This window comes from Sus scrofa, chromosome 1 (assembly GCF_054392235.1).
Source record: "Sus scrofa isolate SSC_HxYL_T2T_F1_AM1 chromosome 1, Sscrofa_HxYL_maternal_Yorkshire_Landrace_v2.0, whole genome shotgun sequence".
Lineage (NCBI taxonomy): Eukaryota > Metazoa > Chordata > Mammalia > Artiodactyla > Suidae > Sus > Sus scrofa.
Genome location: NC_139383.1, coordinates 178,068,092 through 178,092,688, shown reverse-complemented (window position 1 = coordinate 178,092,688; position 24,597 = coordinate 178,068,092). Strand labels below are relative to the sequence as shown.

Here is a 24,597-nt window from a genome sequence, read left to right as displayed (position 1 = left end):
AAGGTAGGCCTATCCTCCTACCTTCTGAAGAAATCTTTTGGATGCTCCCGTGTAATAGTAGGGGATACTTTTGTTCAGTTATGAATGACCATGATGCTGACATCACTCTATGTATCTATGTACGTAAGATAGATATAGTGTCATCAATTTAAAATTTTCATACCTGCAGATTAATGTTGCTCTTGAAAGCGTAAGTCAGTTGAATGAAAGGAAAGAGTGAAGTCAAACACAGTCTGTGTATGAAGGGCAACCTGTGAGCCACAGTCCCCCAGTGGGTCACGCTGCGGCTGGGCGGAAGGATATTACTGGTTCTTAGCAGGAAAAAAAAAGCCCCTCTGGAAGCTGTGCTTTGCATACTAAAACACATCGTCCCACCGTCAAATAGATGCTTTTTTAATTCATCCCACAAATGAGTGCCAGCTCATCCATCAAGGCGGGATGCTAGGTGCTGGGACAAATTACTGTCACACAACTTTGTCTTAGTGCTTTTTATTTTAGTTCTTTCGGAATATCTAAATGTCAAAGTATACACGTATAAAATCCGAAACAACTTCCTAAAATGGTTTTAGTATTGGCCAGTCTCTGACATCTTTATTTTGGAAGTTTGAATTGTCAATTTTATGTCTAAAGTGCATTCTTGCAGCTAATCAATAGCAGCATTTGTTTATAAACCTTAAGAAATATTCAGACAAGAGGTGGAAAAGTCACAATAAAAAATAGAGCGTGATCTAGATATATTCTTCCTTAATCAGCCAAGATAAACACATGCATGAATTAGTTTATAAGTACACAAGAAATATACAAAAAAATAGCATTATATAAAAGTTCATACGGCAATAAGAAAAGGGGATCTTTCTCCATTAATATTAAATATGGTAAGGCATAGAATATAAAAAGTTTGTTAAATCCTAGATATCTTTGGAGCCATGGGGGAATCTTTGTAGGCCAGTGTATGATGGATCTGAGAGGTCTGTGATTCAGCAAAGCTGGAGTTCTTACAGGGTGACTCAGAAGACAGCTTCTGACATGGCTTTGGAGAAATCACCAACACAAATGAAAATGTTTTTTCTTTACTGAGACTGTCAATTCATGGCTTCTTGCGCCTAGAACATGAAAACTAGTAGTTAGTGTTGAATCTTGCAATCAATGACACATCCATAGTAACTGAATCTCTAGGGAGGCAATATTATGAGCAATATTAAAGTCCTTTAGAAAAAAGCAAATAACTTAAAATATGCTTATCTAGTATTTAAAAAAACAGGACTTCCCATCTTTATCTTGTTGCATTGATTTTTCAAATTGCCTAAGGAAATGTGTAATGTGTAATGGACCTCTGTAGATAGTTATTTGAAAAGAAAGGGATTTTTACTCATATAGGAAAAGAATGAACCAGACTCTTGGGTAGTGTTTAATAGAAAAGGGAGAAGTGTGATTCCTTTCCCTACCATAAATTCTGCCATTCCATTTTATTGTAGTGAACACTCATTGCTGTAATGAGAGGGATGTTAGAGGGAAGTTAGGGATGACAGCTCTCCCTGTAATTTATTCTTTCCTGACTATAGCCTTCAGCCTGCCCTCCTTAATAGGTGAACTGAGTATGAGCAAAATAGGAACAAGAACGAGCGTTCTTATAGCACTAGATTCTTAGCTCAGCCTCCTGTGGTCTGCCAGTAGGGTCCTGATATTCCGAGGGGTAAACCACATACTCCTCTTTTTTAAAAAGTGGGTGGTATGCAGAAGGGGTGGTAGGGAGGGAAAGCATACAGAGAAAAGCCACAGTTGGTCACTACTCACTTGGGCTGTGCATGGTGCTGATACCCAGGCCCCAGCTGAGATCCTGCTCTCATCTCCACAGCCACAGAACACTGGAGGAAAAGCACAGAGGGGAGATATCAGCCCTTCTCAGTGGTCTACGAGCCCACACGTCTACCTCGATGGATTCAACCAAGGTAAAATCCATCACATTTCCTAGTGCAGCATGGACAGCTATGTTAAAATACCAATTAGGTACTTGCAGTTTATATGACATGGCCACAAAAGCTGCGGTAGAAGGGGCTTTGGAGATCATCGAAGTAAATCTCCTTTTCCATAAGGAAGAGCCCTTGAGAAAGGCAGTGGCGAGGGCCAGAGTTTGGCCGGCTGACCCTCTAGCTTGCCCTGCTCTTTGTGTGAATCTCTTCTCAGGGACAATTCTTTCCTCCTGAGAAGCTTCCCAGCAAACCGATGGGAATTCCTGTTATTCTAGGGTGATGCTCTCTGACTTGACTCTTGGGCTCTGTATCCCTCCACACTAAAAACAGGGGCTTTGAATTCAAGAGTGCCAGTAAGATTAGACCTAAAGACATATGAATACCTTCTCAAATTTGCAGGGACAGGCCTAAGGGCTCACTAGCCATGTAAGATCAAACTTGAGCTGTTTCAAAGAGCATGAAAAGCTGCAGTTGCGGGGCTTAGAATATGACACCCTTAATTTTTTTAAGCAAGATGTTTTACACCTACCCTTGTTTCTACATCAGTCCATTCAGACTCTGTTCCATCTGGTTGGGCAGGTGCTGCTGTGGAAGACCTTCGTTTTCGACTACGGAAAAGGGGGAGACACCAATGTAACACTTACTCTTGCATCTTAAGAACAGGAAAAATAGCAGATATAGGGAAATAGCATATATACTTCTTCAGAGAATTAATTATTTCGCAGATTAATCTGTTCCTTAAGAATGAGCAGCTGAGAAAATGACAGCCCTCTAAAGAAAGACATTTGATGATTACTCACCCAGTTGGTGATTCTTGTTTTAAAGTCTCAATATCAGTAAACTGGACGGACTGTCCGCCACCCCTTGTTTTATAAACATCACCCTACAGCCAGGAGAGAAGGTCACCATTACATTTTGATACATCCACATGATAAACATACATATATTTCAAATTGAATTTAAGATTGTTCTTCCATGGAGACTCCCATCCACAAAACCAGATGGTGCTTGGACTGCTGGGTCTATACCATAAAAACACTTTAGTGAGAGATATGTATGCAAATCTATACACGAAAATCCAATGCAGTATAATCAGTAGCATTCTTAGTTGTAGAAAATAGCATTCATTTTTGTTCAATCTATAATTTAAAAGCTTAACTAAAGATCAAGAAATCTGTTAGGAATCTCTGAATGTTCTAAGGGGCAGTATAATCGCCTTTCTAGATGTACACCCCCCTCATATTCATATGACAGTAGTCTTATTTGTAACTATAGTTTCTAATAAGAACCATCCCCCAAATTGAATTTGAAATGTAACACTCACATCCCCCCCACCCCCTGCCTTTTTTTTGTCTTCTAACTTTATTAACTGACTCGGATCAAAGAAAAATTCTGGGAGCAGGGATAGGGCTTTGGGTAGTGCAATACTGCACGATTTTGATAGGTCAAATTTTAATGTGGGCTTTTTATCTTCAAGTGGCATAAAGCCAAGGTAGGAGTTCTTTGCTTGGCTTATTTTTTAAGTAGGGGTTAACACAAAATACATATTAATTAAAAGTACATACTGGATCTGGAGTTCCTCTAACAGACTTGAGACTCTAAGCCTCATTCAACAGAAAGTAGCAAATTTAGTCCCAATTTAGCAGATTATATGCAGGTTTAGTCCCAATTTAGCAGATTCATAACGTGGTTACTTTAGTTTTCTAACAAAAAGATTTAGTCAAATACCCATTTATGTTCCAATTGACACTGCCAGTACGTAATTTACCAGAGTAAATAGTTTTTGTTAAGCTGACTTGTATATTTTCTCTTGTGTAAATTTTTTACCTTAATTAGCTTAGTTTCAATCTCCCCATCGGAGGCTAGTTCCTGGTGGGTCAGCATGTACTTCTCACACTTAGCTAGTGCCTTTTCATTTGCAACAGATACAGTGATGGCATGAGGGACATGTGGCTGCATGACTGTCTCAGTTTGCACGTTAGAGGCAGGCTTATGATCTACCCATCTGTCTCCTGCAGAGCGAGATCGTCTGTGTCGCAGACGAATTGGTGGTGCGTTCTGATCAGGTTGAAAGAAGAATCAAGAAACAAGCATAACCCAGAATTAATTTAAGGGTACTATTAGAAGTGCAGCAGGTTTGGCTACATTAGTGAAAATATCAAAACAAATGCATGAATGAACCTTTTCAAAAGCTCAATATGTTACTCGAGCAATTTAAATGTTCTCTTTGTATTTCAACACAAAGGCAACAAACATCCCAACACCAGCTTGTGTGTGGAATATACATTAGAGACAAATAATTCATTTTGCATTCTTGATTAAAAACCACTATTTGTACCTGCTTTTGTGAGGTAATCTATTCAACTATGTTAAAAGCTTCAAAAAGATCAGCAAAAGCCCTAAACATATCATAGGCCTCTAAACAAAAGAGAGAACACTTATTTATGAAAACAGACAACCCTCCTGTTCCATACACAAAAAGCTGACAGAGCAGCATAGTACAAAAGGCTAAAGAATGTAAGGTATCCTAAGAACCCTATGTATAACATGATTGAAAGAATGTAAAAAAAAAAATACCTCAGAGTACTTTTAAACATCTCGAAACAGAACTTCATGAAAAATTCAGGCACAGTAATGGCCAAAACATACCAACTATTTTTTTCTAAAACATTTCATAAAGGTTCCAAGAACCAGAAAAAGAATATACTGTCAAATGAGTCTCTATTGTACAATAAAAAAGCTAGATGCTTCCAGTCAAATGTTATGTAAATCTAGAAAAGTTAAATTTAGCACATTCGGCCTAAGAAAAAATAATTCACATATAAAATATAGTTAATAGTTTCTCTGTAATTTTGCAAACATCTTTTTGCAAAACTGCAAGCAAATGAAAGTCTGTCACAGGCCAAATCCTTCAATGCTTCAAATATGAATGAACATCTGATTTCAAAATGCCTATATGGAGAACTAAAGCATTTTCCCTATACAATTATAAGAAACAAATGAGGCGCCAGTGACAAATTCATGATTATAAAAATAAAACATGGACAATAGAGTTTGCCACTAAGGAAGACGGAGCCTTACAACAAGCAGGAGCCTTACAACAAGCAGGAAGTTTTCCATTCTTATAAAATGGCTTAATTAATGCTGAACAAGGAGAAAAGTAGCTCTTGTGACCTACCATTTAGCAAAGGTGATGGCATCCTGAACACATTTAGCAATAAGCTTTGGAAAGATGACAGTCCTTAACAATCTACCATCATTTATGAAACAAGTGATATTTAAAATTTCTTCCTCACTGAAATATTCCGTCCACTAACAATTTTTGACCAACCAACCTATATATGCATAGATACTAGCCTAAACTTTTCTGCTGCACTTCTAAAGAGATTTTGATTTCAAATTAAAGACTCTATAGTAAGTCCTCTTAAATAGCTCATAGCCAAATTAGATATTACATTAATGTTGACCAAGCCTAAGCAGGCCTTGAATAGTTTTCAGTCCAGCAACTTGCATGAAATAAGGGAATTTATTAGAATTGATCAGAAAGACCAGTCACCATAATTTGCTCCCTAAAAAGGCTTAAAGCAAAAATCGGTAGAGCTTAAGCGACTTTAGAATTCTGTTGCTTTGGTAAATACCTTGTAATTCATCACCATCCCTTAATAATTGGGAATGCATGCCACCTAAATGAAATTTTTCTGCACCCCTAATTTATGCCACAAAGAAAAGCTAAGGCAAATATTTACTATAAAAAACATTTGTTTAGAAGAAAAAAATCCTAAAGTGCTATTAAAATTTAACTAAATGTAAATTACAATATCAACTTAGTTCACTTAGAGTCAGAGGAATTATCTTAATCCTTAAGAAGAAAATATAGACATTAATTTGTTTAAATACCCTTGAATGAGGCAGAGCCCTTGTAAATTGAGAATAAAGGTCTCGAGATTAAAAGCAATTTATTGGACATGCAAACCATCCCTCAGCAGTTATAAAACAATTGGCCTTCAAAAGCAATGTCATGAAAATCAAAAAAGGGATGATGGACTATATTAAAAGAGATTAAAGAGAGATAATAACCATGTGTAATGTATGAAGGACTGAAAAAAGAAAAGCCATTCTTGGGGCCACAGGGGGGGTGTAAACATGAACTGTATTTTGGAGGGTATATATTCAGAGTTAATGCTAACTTTCTTAGGTGTGAAAAAAGACTGTGGTTATGTAGGTGGGTGCCCCATTGTTTAGGAATGAAGTGCCATGAAGTCTACTCCTTACTTCAAAGGTTCAAGAAAAATCATGTTTACAAATCTATTTTCAAAATAAAGTCTGGGAAAGCAATTTTTAAATAGAAGTTTAAAAACAGGCAAAAAATCAAATTAATTAGGAGAAATCAAAAGAAAAAAATGGAAGTGTGCTCTAAGACACTCAGTCACTAATTGCGTGGATGCTCAAAAGCACAGATGAGTCCGGGAGGTGCCCCACTGACCTGTGTTCTCACTGAACACCAGGCAGTATTTGTGTGCCACATGGGTTTAGAAGCCTTTTCAGATGAAGAGCTCGGCCTCAGTTTCAGGGTGATTTGATCCTTCAAATTAACTAACAGAAAAATTAGACCTTGTTATATTAGAGTTCACCCATCTTTCCATTGAACTTTTTGAATCAAGTTAGAAAAAAAACCACAAGATTAAAATCTATTGCTACAATGCTTTAAAACATTACTGGCACTAACCCTGCTGCAATGATCCTCTTCTATTTCTATCTCATTTCTGAATGAAGGAACCACCTCCCTGCCTTCAGTCCAGTACATCCCTCGCCTTCTGTCTGACACGATACAAGTTTTACTTTGTCCTGGCTCCTGCTGCCTACGCCTTGCAATAGATGAGACATTGAGAGGTGTGTTGTACGGAGGAATTTTCTGCTCCCATTCCGAAATACAGGAAGCTACAGAAATGCTGCTGCAAGAGTTAGAGCGCCTATGTAGCTGCGGCTGGCTCATGAGTTGCTGGCCGTTGGAAATCTGAGCAATATAGTTACTAGGAAGCTAAAAAAAGTGAAGAGAAATTAATGAGCAAGACTGAAAAACTGAGAGAAATAATTCACTTCTTTTCTATCATTTTAGCACAAAAAGACAACATTACAATGATTTGTACTAAATTACTAATTTGTATACTAAAGTTGTGTTTATACTAAATTTTAAAATAGTTATAAACAGAAGTTAGAGAAATAAGAAATATAAAACAAAATATTGATTCTCACAGAAATCGTCACCTAATCTGAACAAATTTTCTCTTGTACTACTAAGTTATTAAACTACAAATAACTTACAGGTACTGGCGGTGGAGAAACAGATCTCTGAGTAACTTTTTCTCGATCCCGTTCCCGAGAGGGTCTCTCTGGCTTTTCAGTTCTGGGTTCAGTAACAATAGCCTTCAGTTGTTTCAGTTTTTCATCTTTCACCCAGAGCTTATTTTGCATCTCCAGCTGTTTGGCTGCCACTCGGCGCTCCTGCAGATTATCAGTGGCAGTATATATTCTACTCAGTTATATCAAACAAGTGCACGAGTTACCTAAACACTCCATACCTAGAGGTGATAGTTCTCCCAGAAGTAAAATGAGCTGAAAAGCAACTACTGTTGCCACCACTAAAATCCTACCCAACTCCGTACAGTAATTCAGAATACTGCAATTTGAAATAAATCATCCATCTCTGAAATGAGCACTGCAGGAGTGACACTCACGCATTCTTTCTCCCACTTCATGGTTGTTTCTGTCATCATGCCTTGCAACCTGGCTTCTAGTCTGCGTTTGTCAGAAAATTGTCGCTGAAGTTTCTGGTTCTGGGTTTCAAGCTCCTGTTGCAGACTGCGCTTATCTTCCTCATAGATAGTTGTTGTTTTCTCTAAAATCTCAATCTGGAAGGTAGACCATTTGGTATGTAAACATTTAAGGTAGCTTTAAGATAATCTCTCAAAGTCTGCTTATGCAAGTATTGAAAGAAAAACCATGGAGAAAGCATTTCCCTCTAAAATTTCCACCTCCATTCCTAGAAATGAGAACTTTTAAGTAAGGTCCTCAGTGAAAGACAAAGTTAAAATTGATTTCATGTGAAAATTACTTTTCCCTAAAATTAAGGCCTAAAATTTTATCTTTAGGCTATTTTCAGAGTAGAGAGCACTGTACTGGTTGAGATGAGCTTTTCTCTAGAATGAATGTGTCCCAGGTGATCCTCAGTAAGTGAGAGAACACATCACAGAGTCCTAAATCAAAAAACAAGCTGTAGTCTAAGCTAAACTCTAGAACCATCTCTTCAGTTGCTAAAGTCCAACTCATAAAATTAAAGCGTATATTGGTCCCTTTATGCTTTTCACTCACATTTCCTCTTGTTTGAGATGGGATGAAGACTAGTAAATGACCAAGTGATAATTCCCAGGAAGCAGCAGGTGTGGGCCCCCACAGGTAAGTCAGAGACCAGTGCTAAAGGGCCAGCATAAACATCCATTATAAGAATGCAAAACCAACCTTGTATTCTAAAGTTTTGTTTTTCTTCTCCAGTCGTTCTATTTCTAATTTTTGTCCTGAGATCACCTTTTCTTTTTCATTTAGTTTTCCTTGAATGTAGTTTTCTTTATTTAAAACTGCATTGTCAAATTCTTGCAACAAAGCTTTAAAAGTAATAGCTGAAACAAAAGCATACAGGTCAAGTTTACTCCAATTCCAAAATAACCAACAAAATCAGGTTTTTTTTGTTTGTTTGTTTGTTGTCTTTTTGGTATTTCTTTGGGCCACTCCCAAAGATTGGAGATTCCCAGGCTAGGGGTCTAATCGGAGCTGTAGCCGCCGGCCTACACCAGAGCCACAGCAACTCGGGATCCGAGCGGCGTCTGCAACCTACACCACAGCTCACGGCAACGCCGGATCGTTAACCCACTGAGCAGGGGCAGGGATCGAACCTGCAACCTCATGGTTCCTAGTCGGATTCGTTAACCGCTGCGCCATGACGGGAACTCCAAAGTCAGTTTTTATTAACCACTGTTTTTATAAAACGTAGCTCTGCAGCAAGTCCCTCTTTGAAAGTCTGTAATTAGAAAACAAGTCTGGAAGGAAGTTAGGAGTTTGATTCTCAAATCCACAAAAGAGACATTCATTGAAGCTTTTTGTTTATTACTGAAAAAAATACTAAGTCTTGGGAGTTCCCATTGTGGCTCAGCAGGTTACGAGCCTGACTAGAAACCATGAGGACACAGGTTCGATCTCTGGGCCTTGCATAGTGGGTTAAGGACCCAGTGTTGCCATGAGCTGTGGTGTAGGCTGCAGACACAGCTCAGATCTGGCGCTGCTGTAGCTGTCGAGTTGCTACAGCTCTGGTGTTGCTGTAGCTCTGATTAGACCCCCAGCCTGGGAACCTTCAATATGCCACGGTGTGGCATATTAGGGTGTGGCCCTAAAAAAAAAAAAGAAAAAAAAATATTAAGTCTTTCATTTTGCACTTTAGCATCCCCTTCCCTGTTTTCACCTTATGGGTAAATAATTTGCTTCAGAACAAATCCAAAACCAGAAATAACACTAGACTTAAGAACAGTTATATTCAAGTTGAAACCCCTCGTACACTGCTAAGTATGTGATGTGGGCAAGTTATTTTTCTGAGCACATTTACTTGTTTCAAAATGGGGATTTAAATACTAATTATCTCACATTTTATGAGGATGATAAGAAGAGTAAGTACATTCACTGAGCACTTATTGTGTAGCTGGCTGTTCACTATCCTACATGATTTTCACACATTATCTCAGTACCCTCTGAGGTAGGAACAGTCATAATCCCCATTTTACAGACAGGGAAGCTAAAAAATAGAGGATTAAGTAATTTTCTCAAAGATACAGTTATTGTAACACATGTTAAATGCCTTGCAAATAAATAACTAGTGGGAAATAAAAAGTAGCCAATGTATATTCATCACTGTTCATTTTTAAAAGGGAGAAAGAAATTCATACCCACTTTTTTCTTTTGCTTTGCCTTCTTGGCATATAAAATGATGCCCTGGGCACTGCAAGTTAAAATAACCCTTCCCTGAAGATTCTATCCTACCACAGAACTTGGACTCCCTGCAGATTTCTGGCATTAAAACACCTAGGAACAGTTTGGCCCTAACCTTGTTTGTTAAACTCATCAGTCATCATTTGTCGTAGCTGATGGCGTTTCTCTAAAGCCTCGATCAGCCTGGGAAGCGTCTGCTCATCGTTGATATTCAAAATTTCGCAGGGTGGCAAAGGTGGAAAACTTTGTAAGACCATTTCTGAAACCAGCGGTTCTGTGTTATTAAAAATAATAAAAAGTTAGTTACACAGGAGAGAAAAGTTATTCAAATAAGTTTAACACTGTGATAAGAGCCCCAGTCCAATTAACAGTGTAATTTGTTGTCATAATACTTCCTTAAAAATGAGTTACAAAGGAAAAATGAAAAAAGTTATATATAATCTGAACAAAAGAAATCTCTTTGGTTCAGATTTTTTTTTTTTTTTTTTTGCCCTTGCTTCTAGAGTGGAAAAGAAGTAAACAGTTTTCTTATGTGAAATAGATTTTTTAAAGAGAGACAGACTAATCATGGGCAAATGACATAACACCAGCTCATACCGTCTCCAACAGGGCCTCCCCGGGCCTGGTTTCTGTATCGCCTTCCCGGTGTCAAACCACATATTGGCCTGTCAATTGGTCTTGCTACTTCAACTTCTTGGGTCACTTCTGCAAATCTCATGACTTGCTAAGATATAAAATAGTTTTGTTTTTGTTCTGTTTTGTTTTAACAAATAAGCATATACAAGTCTTTCTTCAGAAATTAGTAAAGGAAATAATAGATTAGTCTTTCGTTAACTTCTATAAAAAATTAATGGTTCTGTGTTAATGTTAAAAAATGTTCAAAATGTTATTATTCTTCACATCCAAATAATTGTTTTCTCTATAGAAGCTCTAAGACTGTATAGGATGAAGACATTAAAATTACCAAGCTTTCTTCATAATCTTCAGCCTTTGGATTCACACACACGATCATGCGTACTTTCCCTTCCCCGTCAAAGTAGTTCTTGAACAGATGGGTTAACTTTGAATCTCGATATGGAACCATCTATAAACACATTCAAATCCAAATACATAAGGCAGAAAATGCACACAGACAGACTGCACAGAGGACCAAAGGCTGCTGCTTACCTTGTTAGTTCCATACATTTGGTTCTCTCTCAGCACCTCCATACACGTTCTTAGCGTCATTAGTGACTGGTTAATGTTCCCTGACAGAAAAATGTACACAGAAGACATTTGAGGACAACAGCGGAGTAGTTAGAGTGTGGACCGTCTGCCTATGAAATCCCTACTTCATAGAACTATTAGACAGAAATTACAAATGACAGACTTGTAGTGGCTCAAATTAAAGAGCTGTCTGTATCTGCTGCTGTTTTAGGAGAGGGTAAATACCATCCTTCGGGGATTCTGTGTCATAGAGACTCTCCACTAAATGCAGCATTATATGTCATCACCCATGAAGTTTCTTCCAAATCTTAAATTCTGTAAAAGAGTGTATCAGATGCAGGTGTCTGATATCCTCATATTAAAATGTTTTCTCTAAAGCATGACCGTTTCAGGCTACAGTGGACTCCATCCAGACATTGAAGTCTCCCTTGCACCAGGAGGAGCTCCTGCTTCTACCAATCAAATGTCTTAGGAGCCAGCTCAATCTGTCCCCTATCATAAACATGGGTTTCTTAGGCAGAACATACTTGTTAGTCTTGATTACTCTTTTCTTTCTTTTTAGGGCTGCACCTGCGGCATATGGAGGTTCCCAGGCTAGGAGTCAAATCAGAGCCACAGCTACCAGCCTACACCAGAGCCCCGGTAACGCTAGATCAGAGGCGCCTCTGCGACCTACACCAAAGCTCATGGCAAGGCCAGATCCTTAACCCACTCAGCAAGGCCAGGGATCAAACCCATATCCTCACAGAGACAACGATGGGTCCTTAACCCACTGAGCCACAACAGGAACTCTTCTGACCATGCTTGTTTGAACTTCTGAGTCAAGGCAAGTCAGGCAGACCCATGAAGCCAACAGTAAAAGGAGAGCTCACCTGCACAGATCCCAAAAGTACACAAGGATTTTTTTCATGTTGGAACCTTAAGGTCAGCTACCACCACCATGCTTTCATTCTTACCACCTCCTAAAACACAGAGCTCATCTGTACCTCGATGGAGACCATGATTCGTGCTTTCTCTTCCTTGACCCCAGCTCCCAGGGTCCTTCCTCCTTTTCTTCCACTGTGCTCTCCCAAACCCCTCTTCCTGTTAGCAGACTTCCCACCTTCCCCTAAGAGCCAGGGGTTCCTAACCTGAGGTGTGTTGTCCATGGATACATTTCAGGGAGTCTGCGTACATGGATGGGAAATAAATTACACCTCTATTTTTATTGACCTCTGAAGTTCAGCTTATTTCTTCATTTATGAATGTAGGCCAAAAACCACAGCAGTAGTACCTGTGATTTTTATCATTAGAAGCCATAGATAGTTTTCTAACACAGTACAGTTTATTGCTGATCTCAAAAAATTTATGTTCATTACTGCTTTGAAATTACATAGTTATTAGACATGCTGGTGGGTTTTTATTTAAGGCATTAATAAAGCACATAAATTACTATATGACAAAGGTTTTAAGGACACTTTTAAAAACACATTTCAGTCTAATTGGCTCCTTTTGTAATTGTGTATTTTGTTATACACTCTAAAATATTCTGAGAGTGTCCACAAGCTTCGCCTCATCCCCATGGTGCAAACTCTGCAACCTTACCTTTATTTCCCAAAGCTGGGGCTTTCCCTCAGTACCACCTTGTGAGTAAAAGTTGCTTGTTTTCTAAAGCCTGGCATCTTATAAGGATGGTGAGCAGGGGGAGGCCAGCAACACTTTCCTGGTTCCTAGCTATGACCCTCAATCTATGAGGAAGGTCACTGTAACATGCCACCAGAGGGCCTGACCTCCTACAAGTCCAGTAAATCTTTCTCTCTTTACCATTGTAGCCACACCCTGAACCATGTCACTCAGAACTGCACCACCTCTAGAAACCTGAGGCTGTGTGGCTGTGTGTTCCAGCCACAATCTCCTTTCCTTCTAGTTCTCACTCTCTAGCTGTGTCACACCTATTCCTCATCCATATCAACACTGATAGTCCTTTCTGGTTCTCCTCCCAAAGCCATCAAGACCCTCAAGTTTCTTTTTGTTTTTTGTTTTGTTTTGTTTTCTTTTTAGGGCTGCACCTGGACATATGGAAGTTCCCAGGCTAGGGGTCGAATTGGAGCTGCAGCTGCCAGCCTACACCACAGCCACAGCACACCAGATCTGAGCCGCATCTGCAACCTACACCACAGCTCACAGCAACGCCAGATCCTTAACCCACTGAGCAAAGCAAGGGATGGAACCCACATCCTCATGCATACTAATCAGGTTCCTTACCACTGAGCCACAACAGAAGCTCCTCAAGTTTCTACTTTCTTCCCACTCCAGGTAAACCTCTTTTCCCATCAGTGATGATCTGGATTCCAGATGCTCTTCTCATATATGTTCTATGTGTGTGTGTGTGTACGTTGAGACATTTCATAAGCCCCCAAGTCACACAGCTACCCCGACTCTCTACTTCTCAGGCTCTCTAAATCAATCATCCTTTCAAGGATTTGTTGTCCCCAAGGCTATGCCCTCAGCTTGTTCCTTATTGTTCTCCAAGAATCATCTTATCTCCCCTATGGCTTCAATCATGTCTTTACTGGCAACGCCTAAACCTATCATCCTCGGGTCTCATCTCTCTCTTTCCAAGTCCATGTACCTCTGCGTCCACTTGCACTTGAATAAACTGAATGTATCCAACACAAAACTCTTTTAACTACCACACACTTGCACCTCAAGCTGCTTCTCAGTCAGGATCTTCCTTGATTATCTACTTCTCTTCCTTCCTCCCTACATTCACATGGGCCTACTTCCTAACTGGCTCTTAATTTTGTCTGATCTTTGCCACCACGTGATTATCTGAATTACTGCAAAATGTTTTTTTCCTTGCTTTTTTTAAGGGTCACACCTGCAATATATGGAAGTTCCCAGACCAGGGGAGGAATCGGAGCTCAGCTGCTGGCCTATGCCGTAGCCACAGCAACGCCAAATCCGAACCCTGTCTTCGACCTACCCCATAGCTCACAGGAAGACCGACCGGATCCTTAAATCACTGAGCAGGGCCAGAGATTGAACCTGTATCCTCAAGGATACTAGTTGGGTTCGATACTGCTGAGCCACAACGGCAACTCCTGCAAGAGGTTCTTGACTGCTTTTCACATCTCTAGACTTGCCTCTGGTAAATTAATCCACAACCCTGGGAAAACGATCTTTCTGAAAGACTAATCCTTCATTGACTTTAAGGGGAGGCTGTATAACAGCAGAAAGACACAAGTTTTAAGAATCCAACCAACCTGGGTTTGAACCAGTCTCTAACCTTAAAAAAAATTACTGAACCTCCTCCAACCCGGTGCCTCATCTGAAAATGAGTATGATATAATACTAAAAAGTCAGAATCAAGATATCAATACCATGTGTAGTAAATACTATGATACACACTAGTTCTTTCTTTCTTTCTTCTTTTTTTTGCTTTTTAAGGCTGAACTCGGGGCATGTGGAAGTTCCCAGGCTAGGGGTCAAATCAGAGCTACAGCTGCCAGCCACAGCCACAGCCACAGCAATTTGGGATCCAAGCCGCATTTGCAACCTACACCGTAACTCATCGCCACACCAGATCCTTAACCCACTGAGTGAGGCCAGGGATCGAACCCGTATCCTTATGGTTCCTAGATGGGTTTGTTAACCACTGAGCCACAAAGCGAACTCCTGCACTAGTTCTCGATAGTTGGTAGGCACCATAACTCCTTCAAGAAAAAATTCAGACTTTCTAATATGATAGGCAAGGGTCTTCATGACCTTGCCTTGCCCTCCTGCCTCAGTGGTCACAGTTCTCCACTTCAGTAACCTTGACCGTGTCATATTCTCTCAGAATGATGCTTTCAGTCCCATCCTTCATAGAGCTCACTCCTCAATTTAAGTGTCAGCTTTGCACATTCATCTCCAAAGCACCAGAATGGATGGAACAGCCCTGCCCTGTAACCCACAGTACCGTACACTTACTTCCCTCATACTCTCCTGAAATGCTCCCATTATCTGCCTCTCTTACTAGACTGGGCTCTCTAGGGCAGGTCTCAATTTTTTACATCTGTGTTTAACTTCTGTCACACAGCAGGTTCTCCATAAGTGTTATTTGCATAAAACATCATAACAGGAATGGCTGTGTTAAATGAAAAATTGAAAAAGACACACATAGATTTCTTTTCAATTGGATCTTGTGCCCAAGTATTTTTCCAATGTCCAAAAACAGATTTTTACCACCATGAATGTTGGAATAACCATTAAATCACTTAATTTTGTGGACCCAGTACTGACATGTTAGCAACAGATATGATTCTTTCCATATGAATAAAACTTATTTATTTATTTATTTATTTACTGTCTTTCTGTCTTTTCTAGGGCCACACCTGTAGCATATGGAGGTTCCTAGGCATCTAATTGGAGCTGTAGCCACCGGCCTACACCAGAACCACAGCAGCATGGGATACGAGCCGCGTTGGCCACCTACACCACAGCTCGAGGCAACACTGGATCCTTAACCCCCTGAGCAAGGCCAGGGATTGGAACCCACAACCTCATGGTTCCCAGTCAGATTCGTTAACCACTGAGACATGAAGGGAACTCCAAAACTTATTTTATATTGATTTTAGTCACTCTTCTTCATTCTTAAAGGAAACAATGCGTTGTAACAGAACAATACCAAACCAGCATAACTAAAGGAAAAGCATTGGCATTTGACAAGTTAGCCTCTAAATTGTCAAATTTAAGTCAGTCATGCTTAAACCACCTATCAATAAGCAGACAATAAACTGGCATTTGCAAGTTTTTGAAAGCTGCAATAATAAATAAGCACAATGCTTCTGCTTACCAGCTTCACGTAATCTGTTCCCTTCTGCTTTTGTCCGGTTAGTTCTTTCACTGCCAGCAAGATCTACTAAGGATAACTGGCTTATGGTGATTTGTTCTTTTTCCTGAAGGGAAGATCATCATGCCAACAACATAACCATGAGTTATAACTGGCTTACAGTGTTCTTTAAATATAGTCAAATCAAATTAAGTCTCATAACTATGTTTGCAGAATACAAAATGTACAGCAGGGGCAAAAGATACATGTTCAGGGGAAGAATTTGCTAAAAGCCTGTGATATGTATACTCATAACATTAATGATATCTTGCCCATTGTCTAGTCTTCTACATTATACTGTAAGGTCCATGAAAGCAGGGATTCTGACTTCCAACCACTTCATTTCTACCACCCTGAACAGTGCCTAGCATTCAGCAGGAGCTCAGAAAATGTTTCCTAAATAGTCTAGAACAGGGCCATCCTAAATATTTCTGTAATCAGATACTTAATAATTTTCTAACTCTCTAATAATTTTTTATAAGAAATGGAAGTCAAGAGATACCCTTAACTGATGTTATAATATTACATGTGGTTCAAAGGAAAGCAAGTATATGGAGGCTTAACTTAGAAGCATTTTCTGCTAACATTGACCAAGTGCTGAGTGTAAGCCAAGCACTGGACTAAGAACTTCACATGCAATTACCTCCTTTAATCCTCACGGCATTACAAGGAATATATTACAAGTAGGCAAAATAGCTAGTAAGTGAATAGGAATCAGAATTCAAGTCCTGGTGGTCTTCAGCACCATGCTGTGCCATCTAGAAACCATCATAATATAGCACAATTTGATGATTTTTTTTGCACTGAATTACATTTAATAGCTTAAAGTTATTAAATGATTTATATTTGGACTCAAATGCTGTTATAATTGATACAAGCCTTGTAGCATGACAAGCTCAGCAGCAGACAGTGATCAGCAGATGGGGGCCCTACTGGCCTATCAGACAAGAGAACAATTTAGAATTAGCCACTCCTAAATTGTACCTACTCTGGAAAGTTAGCTGCTGACATTTTAAAACCATTAACTGAATTTCTATATACAAAATGAGCCTTCAGAGATATATACAAATATATGTATATATATATATATATATATATATATATTTTTTTTTTTTTGGTCTTGTTAGGGCCGAACCTGTGGCACATGGAACTTCCCAGGCTAGGGGTCGAATCAGAGCTGTAGCCGCCAGCCTACACCACAGCCACAGCAACGCAGGATCTGAGCCACGTCTAGACCTACACCACAGCTCACGGCAACACTGGATCCTTAACCCACTAAGCGAGGCCCGGGATCGAACCTGCATCCTCGTGGCTGCTAGTCAGGTTAATTAACCACTAAGCCACGATGAGAATGCCAAAACAAGAATATATTGATTCACTGTTTTATCTCTGCATTTATAAAGATTTGTAAACCTTTTTCACAGCAAAATTCCAGGTTTTAAGATTTAATAGCCAGTTTCCCAAAACTATACTATCTAATTAATGGAACAATTTTTTTAAAATGTCACCACTTACACATATATTAATTCTAGAACAATATTCATTGTAATGAAATCTCCACAACTTATCTCTTAATTCCCAAAGTTAAGGACTGAGAACAAGAAAAACTCCATGCATTACAGCTTTACCTGTAAGACATTGTCTCCATCTGCATCCAAGGGAGCCTGAACTAATTTAATGTTGAACACACTATGGGAACGGCTGGACTCACGATTCAAATGTGTGTTAGCAATACGTCGCTTTTTCTGGCCTATGGTGACAGAGAAATCATTGATCAAACTTGAACCAAGTCATTCCAGTGTATATAACTTTCTACCAAACCAAAAAGTACTGCTGAAAATTAGAGTAGCAGCTTTCAGGACTACATTTATCATTGTATATATTTGTTATTCTGGCTCTGCTTCTAACCTCTCCAGAAAACTTCAAAGGCCTCCTCAGTAGATTTCACTTCTACCTCTGTACATCCAGCAACATACATGTTATGGTTCTTATCTTCACGAAGCAATTTAGATTGTGGAGGCCTATGGGAAAGAAAAAAGAAAATTAGCTTCCTCAATTGTGAGGTACTAATAGTGCAACTTAGACAGAGACTAAAATGCCAGCCAACATGACATCCATTTTTATAATGGAAATAAGCCTAAGCAAGACTCAAGATAGTCAAGATTAGTTACATGATAGGAATCTATTTTGTTTTAAAAGCTCTGCGCTAATTTGCTCTAACAAAGCACAGGAAACAACACTTACTAAACAATTAGAGGTCAAAGTAGTAGTGTAGCACCGAAACATGCACAGGTTTAGCATCAAAATCTAGCATTTTCCTAATTTTAAAAGATCAAAGATAGAGGTGGTTCTGACGTCAGTGTCAACAAAGAACAAATTCAGAAGGAGTTTGGTATATACCAGGAGTGGCAATCCTTTCAAAGTGGCTGGTCAAGTTTTAGCCTAAGGGAGGATGAGAAAGGTACGGCCAGTCTGGCCTTGGTTTTGTGAATGGTGGGGGCAGAAACATTTACCAGCCACCATTAGTCAATAAATGGCAGATTTCTCAGGAAGCAAGGAAGGGCTTATTGGCAGCAAACAGCCCAGTACCAGTGAAAAACCACCTACATGCAAACATGCCACAGGTGCCACCCACTAGTATAACTGCACCCTTCTCCTTCAGAAAAGAGTCACCACCATCACATACACAAACTCAGTGTTCCTCATGGGTGTGCTGCAACTGTTCCACCTACCAAAGGAATAAGGTAGAAGTTACTGTTTCTGCAGCAGCCACATCACAGCAACATGTTTAGTCCAGAGTATGTGGCAGTCACAATGAGTTACATCTTAAAAATCCTCCACTTCCAGTATTTCTTCATTATGTTAAAAACTAAACCTCAACCAGCTCAAAAAAGCAGGTTAAATACCACCTAACAAAATCTGAATTCAATGCCAAATAAGCACCCTGAGTTCATTCAAGGAGTTACCAGAAAGGTTACAAGACATGCAGTCACATTTGTCAGTATTCCTTTGCATAATAAAACAAGATAAGCTTCTTAGAAAATAATCTCATTTAGAACAAATCAAACAGAAACTTGGCACATGTGCAGACATAGACTAATGGGTAGTAATGAATGATATCACAAAAGTTTAGGAAGATGGGTACACACAACTGACACTTTGAAACAAATGCGAAGGCATTTAGTCTGTAAATTGTTTGAAGTAAATAAAACTGGATATGCTGACACCTGTTCTCATCCTAATGGTTTTCCAACTCTAGCTGTTCCTCCAATATTTGATTAGTCATACACACAGAAGTTAAATATATGACACAGGGCTTCATATTTATGTCTTGAGAGGCACTAACAAGACAGCACTGAAGATAAGCATTTAGCTTAAGAACAAAACTATCTACTACTCAGCCATAAAAAAGAAGAAAATAATGCCATTTGCAGCAACATGGATGAAACTAGAGAGACTCTCTTACTGAGGGAAGTAAGTCACAAAGAGAAAGAAAAATACCATAGGCTATCACTTATATCTGGAATCTAATAAATGGCACAAATGAACCTTTCCACAGAAAAGAAAATCATGGACTTGAAGAATAGACTTGTGGTTGCCAAGGGGGAAGGGGAGGGAATGGGGTGGTTGGGGAACTTGGGGTTAACAGATACAAACTATTGCCTTTGGAATGGATTAGCATAGCAGTGTAGCGCTGGGAACTATGTCTAGTCACTTATGATGGAGCCTGATAATGTGCGAAAATAGAATGTGTATATGTATGTGTAACAGGGTCACCATGCTGTACAGTAGAAAAAAAATTGTATTGGGGAAATAACTATTAAAAAAAACAATAATAAAGAACAAAACTATCAACTCAGGAACAAGACAGTGGTGCTAAACATGAAATTCCAGAGTTAGCTCTGGCACAAAGGCAGTTTGTGATGCCAGGTTATAATTGGTCTTCAGTCTCAGTAGGGTAAGATCCAAGGAAATCTAAGAAGTAGTATTTTAACTCTAGTGGAATGACAATACAGATGTCACTCCTAATTAAGTGATGGAAGGTTGTGAGTATCAGTTGTGCAGACAACTTTAGGCTCTATTTTGTCAGGATCACCAGATACAGCTTAGAGGCTACACACTCCCAACATATGTCAGGTTCTTAAAAGGTGGTCCCAGGGCACATCTTTATACAGTTAAGGCCCTTCTCAAAATACAGCCCAGGGCTAAGAGTTTTCAAAAATAAAGTCTAAGACGAATAATCTCCTTAGCTGCCATAACCCACTGGCTTTCCTAATACAGCTGCATGACTAGCTAATAACCAACTACTAATTGAGCAACGACTGCATGAAATATGAGTTATATTTCATCTTGAAAACAAAAGGAAGCTTTATCCCCATTTATAGTTGAGGAAACTAAGGCTCATTGATGTGAAGTGACTTCACCAAGGTTAAACAGCTAAGAAGGGACTCTCTCACTACTTACTTAGGCTTTATGGGATCAAACGGCACCTCTTCCAATAGATCATATATGTAATTATTATATATTTCAATATAAGAGACAAATACACCATAGACACTATCTTCATCGACCTCTTCTGCTTTGCAAAATTCTTGTACATTTATCATATCTACAAACTCTGGATCCACTTGTCGTCTGAAAAAAGGAACAAAAAGCTCAAAGGTCTCATCTTACACATTGTGAGTCAATATTAAAAGTAAACGATCCCAGAGTTCCCATTGTGGCACAACGGAAACAAATTCGACTAGGAACCATGAGGTTGTGGGTTCGATCCCTGGTGTCACTCAGTGTGTTAAGGATCCGGCAGCTGTAGCTCCAACTGGACCCTTAGCCTGGGAACCTCCATATGCCATGAGTGCAGCCCATTAAAAAAAAAAAGAAAAAAAAAAAGGTAAATGATCCCAAGGGGAAATTAAATGACCTCCATCATAGCAGAAATGCACAGAGCACCTTTTTCATACTCCAGGTTGGGCCAGCAGTTCTCCCATGTCCTCCCAGATACACAGTACCTGTTTTTACACCCTCTCCCACCCAGAGCACACTGTCTGTAAACAGTGGTTCAAGAGCAGAGCACTCAAAACCAAACAGAACATCTGAGCAAATAAACTTACTTAAGAACACTCCTCAGAGTTCCTGTCATGGCTCAGTGGTTAATGAATCCGACTAGGAACCATGAGGTTGGAGGTTCGATCCCTGCCCTTGCTCAGTGGGTTAAGGATCCGGCATTGCCGTGAGCTGTGGTGTAGGCTACAGATGTGGCTGGGATTCTATGCTGCTGTGGCTCCAGCGTAGGCCGGTGGCTACAGCTCTGATTCGACCTCTAGCCTGGGAACCTCCATATGCTGCAGGAGTGGCCCAAGAAATGGCAAAAAGACAAAAAAAAAAAAAATACACCACTCCTTAACTTTGATCTCACTAGTCAACAGTCTGACCAATTTCTCTGCTTCACGGTCACCACTGCCAACGACTGAGAAGGCCACCAGACAGGGTTGTCCTGAGGCCAGTGTTACATACAAACGTAATTACTTACTTGCTAGAGGGGGTCTTGGGGTTGGGCGTGGCTTCTCTTTTCTGTCGCTCTAATAAGGCATCAACTTCACACTGTATATCCATGCTATTCCTATCATTAGATTTAAAAACCTGAAGTGGGGGCAAAAATCAGATCATGATTTTTAGACTTTGACTTAAATAGTAAGAAATGTATTTAAATACATTTAAGAAATAAAAAAGTTAATATTTAAACATATTTAAGGTTTCATAATGATGTCCCAGTTCGTTCTTAATAATGCTGTACCCACAGGTATCTTGGCCCCATGTCCTCTAGTAAGAGTCACAACACCCAAGAATTAGACTTACATATCGTTTAGCTTGAAACGACCCTATACTGTTAAAGATCATGTCCAAACAGCGAGGAAGGAGTCCTCCTTCCCCTGGAGAACCAGTCATAGTGTGAGTTTTTCCACTTCCCGTCACACCATATGTAAAAAGGAGACCTACAACATAGTAAGTCAGAGTTACATATTCAGGAGACACACTGGATTATATCTTAAAAGTCTTCCACTTATAATATTTCTTTATTGTATTAAAAAAATAATAATAATAACACTTAAAATTAACCAGCTCAAAAAATCAGGTGTAACAGCCCCCTGACAAATTAACTGGGTTCAAGGCCAAACATAAACCAAATATATTTAAGTATCAAAAAAGTTTTATCAGAGGGAGAAAAATGAAAATTCAACAGAACTCTAAGAATCGTACCATTTTTGCCATGAATGAGGTCATCTACCAAGGGATTAGCCACAACATCAAAGAGCTCTTTTTGGGTGGTATGAGTGCCAAATACTTGCTTAAATGAATACTGAGTCTGTAGAGAAGAAAAAAGAAGCAAATAAATGAAATTCCATTATATCTACTACAAATATATTTGATTAAACATATTCAGATTTTTTTATGAACACTTAGATCTAGACACATAAAAAATATAAAGTCTTCAAACTTGGAACCTTTAAAAAAGTAATGAGATGAGTTCCCGTTGTGGCTCAGAAGGTTATGAACCCGACTACTATCCATGAGGATGTGGGTTCGATCCCTGGCCTCGCTCAGTTGGTTAAGGATCTGGGTTGCCATGAACTGTGGTGTAGATCACAGACATGGCTTGAATCCTGCGTTGCTGTAGCTGTGACATATGCCAGCAGTGAGCTGCAGTGAGCTGCAGCTCCAAATCAACCTGTAGAATGGGAACTTCCACATGCCGCAGGTATGGCCCTAAAAACAAACAAAAGGCAAAACATAATAAATAAAAAAGTATTAACATACCTACATTACACGAACAATAACCTGGTAAATATTTATAAACACTGAAGAGAATATTTTACATCTACTGACGCTTCATAAACTAAGTCTTTTTTTTTTCCTTTTTTCTTTTTTCTTTTTTTTTTTAGGGGCTTGTCCAAAGCATATGGAGGTTCCCAAGCTAGGGGTCCAGTTGGAGCTGCTGCTGCCAGCCACAGCCACAGCAATGCCAGATCTGAGCAAAGTCTGTGATCTACACCACAGCTCATGGCAACAACAGATACTTAACCCACTGAGCAAGGCCAGGGATTGAATCTGCAACCTCATGGTTCCTAGTCAGATTCGTTTCTGCTGCACCACAAGGGGAACTCCTCGATTTTGTTTTAATTGACAAAATCAAAAGGTATTACAACATTCAGTCATAGATGTGTGAAAATCCTTGAGCATTACTTCATAAACTATTCTACTGCTTTCTATTTTTCTTTTTTTTTGTTTTGTCTTTTTTGGGGCCACACCCATGGCACATGGAGGTTCTCAGGCTAGGGATCAAATCAGAGGTGTAGCTGCCGGCCTGCACCATGGCCACGGCAACATCAGATCTGAGCCACATTTTTGACCTACACCACAGCTGACAGCAACGCCGGATCCTTAACCCACCGAGCAAGGCCAGGGATCGAACCTGCGTCCTCATGGATGCTAGTCAGATTCATTTCCACTGAGCCATGACAGGAACTCCTCTTTTCTTTTCAAGGCTTCACCTGCAGCCCATGGAAGCTCCCAGGCTAGGGGTTGAATCAGAGCTGCAGCTGCCAGCCTACACCACAGCCACAACCACACCAGATCTGAGCCATATCTGTGACCCACACCACAGCTTGCAGCAACACCAAAACCTTCACCCGCTGAGCAAGGGCAGGGATTGAACCTGCACCTTCACGGACACTGTGTCAAGTTCTTAACCTGCTGAGCCACAATGGGAACCCTGTTTTTTCTTTATAAATATGTCATTTAAAATGGCACAGCAGGAGTTCCCGTCATGGCTCAGTGATTAACGAATCTGACTAGGAACCATGAGGTTATGGGTTCAATCCTGGCCTCACTCAGTGGGTTAAGGATCCAGCGTTGCTGTGAGCTGTGGTGTAGGTTGCAGAGGCGGCTCAGATCCCGCACTGCTGTGGCTCTGGCATAGGCTGGGGGCTACAGCTCAGATTAGACCCCTAGCCTGGGAACCTCCATTTTTATGCCACGGGAGCAGACCAAGAAAAGGCAAAAAAACAAAAAAAAAATTTTTTTAATTAAAAAAATAAAATAAAATGGCACAGCAGCATAAAACCAAGAGTTTTGAAGTACTTATTTTTTAAAAAGTGGAAAATAACTGTAAATATAATCTCATCTGAGTTCTTCCATGAAATAAATTTTAAATAAATTGTAACCTTAAAAAAAGCAATAATTCTGAGTTACTGTTGTGACTCAGTTCATTAATCCAATCTGTGAGGACCCGGTTTGATCCCTGGCCTCACTCAGTTAAGGATCTGGCATTGCCGTGAGCTATGGCATAGGTCACAGATGCGGCTCAGATCCTACGTTGCTGTGCTGTGGTGTAGGCTGGCAGCTGCAGCTCCAATTCAACCCCTTGCCTGGGAACTTCCATATGCCAGGTGTACAGCCCTAAATAGCAAAAAATAATAATAATAAAAAATAATACTTCAATTATCAAATCTTTCAAAATATGACTATTATAAAGTATAA

General features: G+C 39.7%; 1 protein-coding gene and 1 long non-coding RNA gene across 8 annotated transcripts in view; one reads left to right on the top strand and one right to left on the bottom strand.

Annotated features, from left to right (window-relative positions):
• The window catches only part of LOC106509080 (uncharacterized), a 39,997-nt gene that overhangs the window by 14,267 nt on the left and 1,133 nt on the right, over positions 1-24,597 (top strand). Inside the window, exons 2-4 of one of the 3 annotated variants that reach the window (XR_014817579.1) lie at positions 1,856-1,949; positions 6,744-8,797; positions 9,264-10,981. This is a non-coding gene — a long non-coding RNA (uncharacterized LOC106509080). Of the gene's footprint in view, positions 1-1,855; positions 1,950-2,549; positions 6,082-6,743; positions 8,798-9,263; positions 10,982-24,597 lie in introns of those variants that run through there. The other 2 variants (XR_001306322.3, XR_014817581.1) reach the window with 2 other exon arrangements.
• The window catches only part of KIF23 (kinesin family member 23), a 41,215-nt gene continuing 17,091 nt past the window's right edge, over positions 474-24,597 (bottom strand). Inside the window, exons 4-24 of one of the 5 annotated variants that reach the window (XM_013993340.3) lie at positions 22,318-22,423; positions 21,916-22,052; positions 21,590-21,699; positions 20,524-20,694; positions 18,746-18,787; positions 17,968-18,080; positions 17,688-17,809; positions 16,024-16,126; positions 11,169-11,248; positions 10,966-11,085; positions 10,599-10,725; positions 10,117-10,275; positions 8,487-8,644; positions 7,706-7,879; positions 7,293-7,472; positions 6,697-7,008; positions 3,798-4,028; positions 2,771-2,853; positions 2,500-2,578; positions 1,795-1,865; positions 474-1,103 (exon numbers count right to left, since the gene is read on the bottom strand). In XM_013993340.3, the coding sequence (XP_013848794.2) occupies positions 1,088-1,103; positions 1,795-1,865; positions 2,500-2,578; positions 2,771-2,853; positions 3,798-4,028; positions 6,697-7,008; positions 7,293-7,472; positions 7,706-7,879; positions 8,487-8,644; positions 10,117-10,275; positions 10,599-10,725; positions 10,966-11,085; positions 11,169-11,248; positions 16,024-16,126; positions 17,688-17,809; positions 17,968-18,080; positions 18,746-18,787; positions 20,524-20,694; positions 21,590-21,699; positions 21,916-22,052; positions 22,318-22,423 (2,694 nt within the window). In that variant the 3' untranslated portion in view covers positions 474-1,087. Of the gene's footprint in view, positions 1,104-1,794; positions 1,866-2,499; positions 2,579-2,770; positions 2,854-3,797; positions 4,029-6,696; positions 7,009-7,292; positions 7,473-7,705; positions 7,880-8,486; positions 8,867-9,285; positions 10,276-10,598; positions 10,726-10,965; positions 11,086-11,168; positions 11,249-16,023; positions 16,127-17,687; positions 17,810-17,967; positions 18,081-18,745; positions 18,788-20,523; positions 20,695-21,589; positions 21,700-21,915; positions 22,053-22,317; positions 22,424-24,597 lie in introns of all 5 variants that reach the window. The other 4 variants (XR_014817476.1, XM_021100679.2, XM_021100676.2 and 1 more) reach the window with 4 other exon arrangements.